Below are 10,858 nucleotides of genomic sequence, written 5' to 3'. Positions count from 1 at the left end.
TGATGTATTAAAGAAAAGTGATTTATCTTTTTATAAATGACAAAAGGCACATCTGTCTCATTTTTGCTGTGGTATTGTGATACTACTCAGAACTGTGATATTTTCACTGGTATCGTACCGTGGGTCCCAATTTTGGTACCGTGACAACACTAATCTGGAGGGGGTTCATCTGCAAAAACTAATGAAAAACTAAACAGCGGTATTCGGTATTCGGCTTCAGCTTCGGCCACAAATTTTCATTTCGGTGCATCCCTAGAAATATCCAGAACGCATACGTATCAAAGCCATGCCCCCCTCTCGGCCGGTCAGACCACAACGTCATCCTGCTGCTACCAAAATACAGATCACAGCTTAAAACAGGTGAGACAATAACAAAACCCATTAAAGTCTGGAATAGTGAAGCATCTGAAACGCTCTGAGGTAGCTTTGACTGGCTGCACAGACCCTGCCTCTTTTGCAGAAGAGCTGAACACCTTCTTCAGTATGTTTAATAAAAACAAAGCATCAGATAGCTTTAGCTGCCAGACTCTGACCAACAATCAAGCCCTTACTGTTGATGAGCAGCTGGTGACCTCCATCTTACAGAGAGTAAACCCACACAAAGCCTCTGGCCCTGACAGGCTCAGGGGCAGGGTGCTCAAAGGCTGTGCTGCACAGTTGGGTGCAGTCATCACCAGACTGTTTCAGCATCTTCTGGACTCTGGTTGTGTTTCCAGACAGTGGAAGGAGTCCTTAATAATCCCCATCCCAAAAAAGGCGCGTGCAAAGGACACTAAAGACTTCAGGCCCGTGGCCCTCACATCAGTGCGTTACAAATGCATGGAGGGAGTTGTGTGTGACTTAATGTCACATATGCTGTCTGAAAAAAAATAACATCACCTGTAGGGAGGGAATGAGTCTTTTTAAATATGCTGATGACATGGCCCTGGTGGCCCACGTGGACAGTATGGAGGCTCTCACCCAGTACCAACTGGCAGCCGACGACCTGGTCACAACTTTTAGTGAGAAATCACTAGAACTAAACATTTCAAAGACTAAGGAGTTGTGCTGTGTGGGAAGAGAAAGAGCAGCAACTACATTTCAGCTTTTTAAACCTTTGTTTATTCAGGGAGAGCGGGTGGAACAGATGGAGTGTTTTAGGTATCTGGGGACACAGATGGACACCTGCCTGTCCTTCCAAACACACTCTGACACAATCTACAACAAAGCACTCCAGCGCCTCCATCTTCTCAGGAAGCTGAGAAATTTTAATGTTCGTAAAAAGATTTTAATGATGGTTTACTGGTCACTCAGTGAATCCATTCTCAACTACAACTTTCTCACTACCAAACAGAAAACTAAATTCTCTCGCATCACAGATCAAGCCAGCAAAATAATTGGCTCACCACAAACTCCACTGTCCCATCTGTATGAGCGCTCTGTTATCAGGAAGGCCACCCTGATTACAGAGGAACCCTCTCATCCCCTCCATCATTCATTCAGTCTCCTCCCATCAGGCAGGAGATACAAAGTCCCGCTGGCCAGAAAAACAATCTATAAAAAATCATTCATTCCAAATGCAATAACAGCCCTCAACATTAGAGGAATTTCAGTGCGAATGCTGCTGGTCCTTTTCTTTTATGTATCAATGTGTGTTGTTTCTTTTCCATCCTATGTATGTTTTAGATTCTTAGGTCTTTTTATAATGTCTGTAAAGTCTTGCACGTGTAAATGTTATGTTGAGTCCTGTCAAAGAGGAATTTCTGGTACCATTTGGTTTAGACAATAAAGTATTTGTCTATTCTATCCTATTCTATTCTGTTCTATTCTGGTTTATGGACTGTTACTTTTGTAAACAAATAAACCTTTTTGCAACGGATTTTGGTCAGTTTCTGGGGTCCTTTCTTTTCAGAGTGCTTTTGAAACTTCACTGAATCAGCTCAGAATGCTTTTACAAAGTATTGATCAATGCCACAGTTTCACTTCATGGTCACAACAGTAGATTGTCAAACAGGTTGCAAGATCACTGTTAGATGCAACTTGATCATATCCTATTATTCTGATATCCAGCACTTCACAAATCTATAGCTGATTATGATGTTTTTATTAGAGCAAATGCACACAAAGACAAATTACAAACAAACAAGCATGCATATCTGACATGCAGCAGGCACCTGTCGCCACTGTGTAAGGGTAAGAGTTTGACAGTTGGATTGGTACCCAATCATCAGTGATGCAGATGACTATACCAGAATACTGGAGTGAAGAGGGAGCTGTACCTGAAGGTGAAGTACTTGACTGATCTATGTTCAAACTCTCAACTATGGTAACAAGTAGTGGGTAATGGCTGAAAGAATGAGATCTTGCTGAAATTATCTTTCTTTGCAGAGTGTCTTGACTTAGCCTTAGAGACAGGGTTGTGTGGAAGGAAGTTGTTTAGCAATGACTGTACAATAGTAATGCAAATGTTATAATATGTATAGTTCTAAATGGAGCAATTTTAGCCCACTATTTTTAAACTATAGGACATTACACCACCTTTAAAAATTTTAATTATCACATTGTTTTCCAACAGTGGTATTTCCACTATGCTCCATGGTTTGTTATATTTAAAGATCATAAATATATGGAATATTATTTCCATGTATTAATTGTTAATGATTTCACATAATTCAAAAGATCCTTTTCAAGATTAACAAATCACTGGTAAAATGTAAGGATTTCTTTTCAAAAGAAAACATAATCTGGCAGGTGTAGGACAAATCCTTGTCTCTTACTGGCTCTGCTCTGAGCGTTCATGTGATTGATCATAATCACTTGAGAGCTCCTCAGTTTACCTCTTACACTTTGCTGTGAAGAGCAGTAAGTTACTTTATAATGTCCTATTCTATTCACTCCTCACTCAGCACATTATGATATTTTGGGGTATTTTATGCCTCTACGCAATAGTGTCAGTAGAAAGATGAAGGGAATGAGGAGAGGGAGAAAGTGGATGGCCCAATACAAACTGGGGATGTTATGGTTTATAGTCAGGGCCAAAATACCCAACACACCAAGACGCCCCCTAAATTTGCTCTTAAGACAATGTCTATGTGTAATTCTTAAGAATTTTGTTATGAGCACTGGTCAGAAAAGCTCAGGCACAGATGTTTGACTTGTTCCTCACCTGACCGTTGTGTACTACAGTGATGTGTTTCTGGGCGTAGAACTCCATGGTGTCCACTGTCGCACCAGGGATACGGCAGGATGAAAACAGATACTCAAACTGCTTCATACACAGTGGCGTCCCTTTTATGTACTCAGCTGGTAGTGTGTCACTGGAAAAACACACAAACATTAAATACTACCTCAGCCATCAAATATCATTTACAATTTTGGCCATTGATGTCCCTGAAGCTCTCACATCCACTGGATGTTCAGGATGTGATGCACACACAATACTCCTTTATAAAGTTTGAATGGAAGTTTGAATATATATAACTGTCCTCAATAAGATGACCAAAAAACAGGGTTTTCAGGTTTAGCCATTTCTTTTTTTATGAATAGTTTTACCTATAGATTTCTGTGCAAAGTAAAAACACTAAAACTGATCCAAACCAAAGATGTACGGAGAGCAAATGTCTGAACTTGTTTGAACTTCTTGAAGTTCAAGTTTAACTTTCGACTGTAGATAAACTACAAACACCTGAGTTCAGAGAACTAATTTTATATCTCTGGCTTAAAAAAAGCATAGTACTACTTTCAGTCAGCAGTTGAAACCTCTGTTAATGTGTAATTTTACTGCTTCCTATGCTGTTTAATGTTTGAAGGTAAAAGGAACAAATTAATTGATAAGCTCCAGTTAATATTTATGATTACATTGCGTGAGCAAATCATGACAGAAGATAATGAAACTCCTAGGATGAAAAAGATCTTTGTGTCTGGTAAAAAGAGTTCATTTTAAGCTCATTACTCACTTGTCAATCATTGTCTTTAATTCCATTGCAGATGCTATGTGTTTGGCAGCATACCTGAAAAGAGAAAACATGGTTATTCATTTAAATGTTTGAAAGGAACTCCAAAAAGAGACTAATGTTATTAAGGAATTGTTCAAATTAGAGGCTTACTTTGTGGGGGGGTATGTGCGTATGTGTGTCTTGTCTGTTTACCTTATTTTTTCCTTTTTATCACTGTAGTCTATTTGGGGAAATAACCCTGCAGAATTTGATACACCTGCGAGAGGTTTTCGTGCAGCAAGAAATCCAGTCCTGACAAAGTCCTCTGTAAACTAAGAACAGTTACAAACTATAAGTGACACAAAAACAGACAAAAACAGATATAGTCCCTTGAGTTTGTAAAGAAGGTTTTTCATGGCACCTGTACTTCATATTAAGTGTTTCTGGACATAGTCTCCTTCCAAGCTAGTGGTGAAATAAACAAAATGCCTGAATAAAGTTGGTGACCAAACAAAGTGAAATGTAGTTCCTATTTACATGAGCGGTAACAGTGTCTTTCCCTTGTTTTCCACCCCTTCCAGGGTTGCATAGACTGCTACAGTTAAGGTTTGAATTTATATTGAAAGTTATAATCCTTAAAGTTTTAATTCTGGTTGAAACTGTAACTGATGACACCTGAGGTTACTGGTGGTCACATTTTATTATACATATGCGAGTTATTCTTGAAAAGACATCTGTATGATATCTGGGTGCAGCAAACACGCCTTGAACATCTCTGTCAGAAATGAAACAGAAGCAGAGCTGCAAAATTGGGCAGGGTTTTTATTAGTTACCTTTATACCATTTGAAAAGTTATTCCAATGCATCAGGTCCTCCTCTCATCCAACAATTGAAACTGATATGACACTACTAGGTTTGACATGTAATCACCATTAAAATTCAGTGACATTTCAGTTTATGACATCTACACTGTCCACTTATTATTTGGTAAGCTCTCATAAAAAGTCATTCATATAATGACGTTTTACACTGAGTGAAGAATTATCCCAAAGACCTTTTAGTATATTAACTGTGGTTTTGGGGTTGAGATTACTGAAAATGATGACACATTAAACTAGAAAAGTACTCAGCCTGCATCACAATTAGGTTATTTGCATCACTATCATTATTAGGTTATATACTGGTATGCCTTCACCATGGAGACACTGTGGTGTATTTATTTTGTTTTTATTTTGTACCAACACAGAATATAATATGTTGTTTTTTGTATTTTTCACTTTTTTTCCCAACACAGAACATTAATTTCAACTTTAGAATTACAACAATATTTAGCAAGTAGAACAAGACTTGCTTTCCGGCCACCAGATGGCGCTACAGAAATTGGAATTGCTGCTGAGGCTGTCAGATGATAGACTTTTATTATTTTATCCACTTTGCTTCAACCATTCACCACCAGAATTTTATCATCTGTTCCTTGTCCCATTATCCACCTTTCCTGAAAATTTTTATCAAAATCCGTTCATAACTTTTTGAGTTATTTTGCAGACAAACAAACAAACAAACAAACAGACCAACGCCAGCAAAAAAATAACCTCCTTGGCGGAGGTAATAAGTTGAATAAAGACTCAACCCAGTGTTGTGAGCATCTTGGGTTCACCTAATGACAATACAAATCTCTACTTTAATGTGAATCTTTGACAGAAATACAGAGCAGGAAGAATGAATGAACATATGTGATTATTTTGTAGCTGACCAAATTAACAGGAGGTGGCTTATCTTCACTCAACTCATATTTTAATTTATTTGACAATAACTGTATTGTAAAATCCTTACAGGCTGCAACTGTACTGTTCTATCTCACATACGCTCCGCCCTCCACTGGACTCTTCGGGTAATGCTCCTCAATAAGATGCATCCGCACACTGAGAAAAGCATAAACATAAGGCCCGTTTCCACTGAATGTGTCTATAAGGTCAATCCCAGGAGGTGAGTACATAATGAGCTCCTGATTTAGTAAACCAGGAGTTAAATAACTGCAGAATGTGTGAGGAGGTTACCCCATTGTCTCAATAAATGTGTCTATAGCTATTGGTGTAGTTGTTTGGCTCACCCAGTTCTCGGTGTTGCGTGCTTTCATCTCAAGGCTTCTCTGCAGTCTTTCTCCGACTCCTCCTGCTTTCCGAAACTCCTCCACCAGTTTTTTGGTTTGCTTCAACTCGTCCTCCTCCAGAATGGGCTCCATATAGCTGAGGTAGAGCTCACAAGTCTGCTGCAGAGGGGGGACAGGCTGACTGAGCAATCCCTTCTGCTGGGTCAGGTTTCTGCCAGGAACCAGGGTCACTGATACAGGTTTCACCAAGTGAAAGGGCCTCACCATCCCCACCTTTATGCGGGAGATACAACAATGTACTCAAATACATGTATAACTAGTTATGACAACAAGGAGAGGTTGTGATGAGAATCAGTCTCATGAGTCCACATATCTTGTACTCTCATTTGTTCCTATGTATTAAACTGTGAGAGTATTATTCATGTCAACAGGCTGAGGAAGCCACCAAAAGAAATTAAACAATCGGTTAGGTATACAGTTATTGGGAGACAAGTCAGTTTAAGGCTACTACAGTCACATATAAAGTCCACTTTTTCCATTTTTTTTTTTTCAAACTTTGCTTTTTGTAACCTCAGACAGGAAATGATTTGAACATTTAATCAATCAATCAATCAATCAATCAATCAATTTTATTTATAAAGCCCAATATCACAAATCACAGTTTGCCTCACAGGGCTTTACAGCATACGACATCCCTCTGTCCTTATGACCCTCGCAGCGGATAAGGAAAAACTCCCCCACAAAAAACCCTTTAACAGGGAAAAAAAAACGGTAGAAACCTCAGGAAGAGCAACTGAGGAGGGATCCCTCTTCCAGGACGGACAGACGTGCAATAGATGTCGTACAGAACAGATCAGCATAATAAATTAACAGTAATCCGTATGACACAATGAGACAGACCTCTTATGCGTTTTGAGACTTTGTTCCCAGACTAAGCGAGATTCTTTCAGTTTGGTTAATCGCTAATTCCTTTCAAATTTTTGCAATATTTGGTTTAATTCTGGTTTTTAGAGTTGTACCAAGGAGCGGGGGGTCGTTCATTCCGAAGGGTCGACATTCCGAATTCTGTTCCCTGAGTCCTGACAGTAGCCGTATTTCCCATGCATTTCAGCAATTTTCACCGGGGACGCATGCAAGTAATTCAGGCTGACATTAAAAAGCATGGCATATAGGTCCACAGTAACATATATATATATATATATATATATATATATATATATATACATATATATAATTATTATTATTATTATTATTATTATTATCATTGGGTCTTATAAGAGTGGGCTACAATGAGTACCGGGCCATCAAATCACAGCATCCGCAGTGAGAGGACACAGAATTGTTTGCGCTTTTACGCACAGGTCTAGGTGATCACGGATATTTGATGTGGGAAAGATTTAGCCAGATGTATTACCTGTTTTTAAGCGGTGCCGAGATACGTGGCTCTTCCATCCGTCCGCCCATCCGTCTGTAGCACGAGTCATGTGCGCTACTTACTTCACCACCGAGGTGTGATTTTTCAGCGAACTCAGGGGACACACGCAAGTAATTCTGGCGGACATTACCTGTTTTTCAGCGAACTCCGAGGTCCTCTGGTAATTTTATTAAAAAGCATAGCATATAGGCCACAGTAAGTTATTATTATTATTATTATTATTATTGGGCTATTATTATTATTCACTGGTTTATTTATTTATTTATTTATTATTATTATTATTATTATTATTATTATTATTACTATCATGTAATTATTGTTTTTATTATTAGGCTAGTAGTAGTAGTAGTAGGAGTAGTATTTGCAGTAGTGGTAGTAGTAGTATTGTTGTTGTTATTATTGTTGTTATCACTGAATGAGGGATTCTCATGAACTCTATGCATAGCCTATTTATTTAACAACATGACAAGACTTTCTAAGTGCAGCAGCTCGTTGGCTACCAACTCAATGCCGGGTTGTTTTCATAGGCCTATATAGCAAACGAAAATCGATCAGCACCTGGGTCTTACAAGAATGGGCTACAATGAGTACCGGACCATCAAATCACCGCATCCGCTGTGAGAGGACACGGAATTGTTTGCGCTTTTATGCACGGGTTTAGGCGATCACGGAGATTTGATGTGGAAATGATGTAGCTTTCACGACAGTTCTGATAGCCTTTAACCAGATGAATTCAGTCAGTGCAAAGGTTTGATGAATGAGTTAGTATTTAGACACACCAGATATATTATACAGATATACTGTGGCCAGACGTGCTACGGTAGGCTACGTATGATTTTGGAGTGTCTATTTCATTTGGCACATGTCTACACAGTTGAGTGCCTTTTCTTTTTCAAAAAATAAATTCAGAAATGTTTTCCATGTAGCCCATTTGGTCGATTTTATATTCCCCATAATTTTCCTTTACGAAAAAATGGGTCTGGGTTTTTATGGGTTAAACATTAACAAATCATGAAAAGGAATAAGCACTCAATCATACGTCAGAACTAGATCGAGGGTATGGTTAAAACAGTGAGTGGGTTTATGTACACCCTGACTGAAGCCAATGGAGTCTAATAATGAGATAAACGCAGTAGTGAGGGAGTTATTATCAACGTCAACATGAATGTTAAAATCACCTACAATAATAACTTTACCTGATTTAAGAACTAAGGTAGATAAAAACTCTGAGAATTCAGATACAAATTCAGAGTACGGGCCAGGAGCACGGTACATTACAACAAATAAAATCCAGAGGTCCTCCAGCACCGGCCTTTTAATTGTTCCAAAAGTGAGAACAAAAACCCACGGGGAGGCTGCATTCAGCCATTATGGCCCTCACTTATGGAACAGCCTGCCGGAGAGCATCAGGACTGCAGTAGTCTCGCTCACCAGACCTTTTTCAAGAAAAGAAAAGTCTGGCTGGGCCGACTCACTTTGAGATTGGAGAAAAAAACGCCCCGGCTGCTTGTACTTCTTTCAACCAATCACAATCGTTCTGGGCGGTGCCACAGCAACGGTGCGCTTGCAAAAATATTGCCGGGGGGAAACAGGTTTTGATGTAACACGCCCACAAAAATATCACCTACAGGACGTGAACCATGGCAGAAAAATGGCTACATCCCCACAAGATCAAACACCGCAAAAGTTAGTAAAGGACGTGTTGAAAACTGCTACACAACCGGAGGTGGTAGGGCGGGACTTCAGCGGGTAGCTCGTTCCGCCCAATGAGAGGCTGATCTCTGTAGCGAACTTCCACCCACTCAGACTAGGACTGCAGAGACTGTTGATGTTTTTAAGAGGAGGCTCAAGACTCACCTTTTTAATGTAGCTTTTAACTGATTTCTTTTACTCTTTTAATTCTTATATTATATGTTATTTTAATTTCTAATGCTTTTAAATGATTTATTTTTAATCTTTATGCATTTCATTATTATTATTTCTAAATCTTCATTTATTTATTTATTATTATTTTATCTCATACTTGTTTTATCTTATCATATTGCCTTTTAGTCTTTTAGTTTTTAGCTCCAGTGTTTCCCCGGTCTGCCCGCGGGGTCGTCGTCCTGGAGATCCCTCAGGTCCGGTGGACTGGGGAGCTCTGCACCATGTCCACCCTAGTCTATCTGGGTCGGGGTGGTCTCTGTGGCGGTGCTCCCTGTGGCCGTAGGCTGCCTATAGGTGGTTCTGTCCTCACCTGGTTCCTCAATGCCCAGCCATGTTATTGACTTGTGTGTGTGTGTGTGTGTGTGTGTGTGTGTGTGTTTATATGTGAGGGGGGGGGGTTCAATATGTATGTAATATTTTTGTTGTATGTTTTTATTCTGTGAAGCACTTTGTGCTGCATTTTTAATGTATGAAAAGTGCTATACAAATAAAGTTTGATTGATTGGCAAAAAATTTGATAAAATGATAAAAATAAACCTAAAAGTGCCAAAATGGGCTCTCTAGTGCCACCTAGACACACAAAAATGGCCACTGCGGCCTGTAGGAATGTCGTAGAAAGATCAAACCAAAACTGGCTTGTTCGTCTCATCGAGACCTACAAATCACTGACACCCCTGACCTAAATCCAATAGGAAGTGAGCTATTTTCCCTTTCATAAATTCTCTTTTTCTCACCCAGACACACTAAAATGCCCAGTGGAAAGGGGTCTAAAATCGTCTAAAAGTTAACGTGAGCTGGAGGCCAAAACAGCGGGAGTCCGAGGTCCTGCCCAACACTGCTTGCAGCTTTAATTTTTCTCGTTTTAGTTGTTTGACAATGGAAAACCAGGATTGTACAGTAAGTGATGTAATTGGATTTAATTTATCAAGCCTAGATTTGGCTAGATCTTTATTCTTGTTCTTTTGGAATATCTTGCTCATTAATCTCCATGAGTTTCTACTTAGGATTTATACTATGATCACATCAGTGTTGGGATTCACAGGACCACAGATGATTTATCATTTGGTAAAATCTAAACTGTAGATTTAAAGGCTTTTTCCTCTGCATGCTCTTTGTCTTCAAACAAAGACAGCTAGGTGACACCCATCTCCACAGGAGATCTCACCTCACACCTCAGTGAGACTCAAGTCCCAAAACTTGATTGGACAAGACCTTTTACAGTGACATGTGACTCTGTGATGTCACAGGCCTGCAAAGATCTGCTCCCTTCCAACAGATCTTTCTTTTGCCCTGGAGCTTCAACAGCTCACACCTCTCTCTGGCTGGGCCTGGAACAGCCCAGAGGACCAGACCCTGGCTCCATAGCCCCAAACCACTAAAGGGAGGGCAACTGATCACAGACTCTCTTGCAAACACAAGGTTTGCAACTAGCTTTCCAGCAACAAGGAACTAAGTGAGTTAGCACCCAGCGTC

General features: G+C 39.6%; 1 protein-coding gene across 1 annotated transcript in view; it reads right to left on the bottom strand.

Annotated features, from left to right (window-relative positions):
* Window positions 1-10,858, bottom strand: part of LOC126384781 (carnitine O-acetyltransferase-like) — a 40,504-nt gene that overhangs the window by 25,391 nt on the left and 4,255 nt on the right. Inside the window, exons 2-5 of the mRNA XM_050036071.1 lie at window positions 6,025-6,297; window positions 4,128-4,246; window positions 3,936-3,989; window positions 3,146-3,296 (exon numbers count right to left, since the gene is read on the bottom strand). Coding sequence (XP_049892028.1) covers window positions 3,146-3,296; window positions 3,936-3,989; window positions 4,128-4,246; window positions 6,025-6,297 — 597 coding nt within the window. The remainder of the gene's footprint in view (window positions 1-3,145; window positions 3,297-3,935; window positions 3,990-4,127; window positions 4,247-6,024; window positions 6,298-10,858) is intronic.

Source organism: Epinephelus moara, chromosome 23, assembly GCF_006386435.1.
Source record: "Epinephelus moara isolate mb chromosome 23, YSFRI_EMoa_1.0, whole genome shotgun sequence".
Taxonomy (NCBI): Eukaryota; Metazoa; Chordata; class Actinopteri; order Perciformes; family Serranidae; genus Epinephelus; species Epinephelus moara.
The sequence above is the reverse complement of the archived record's forward strand: the minus strand, read 5'-3'. Positions and strand labels throughout refer to the sequence as shown.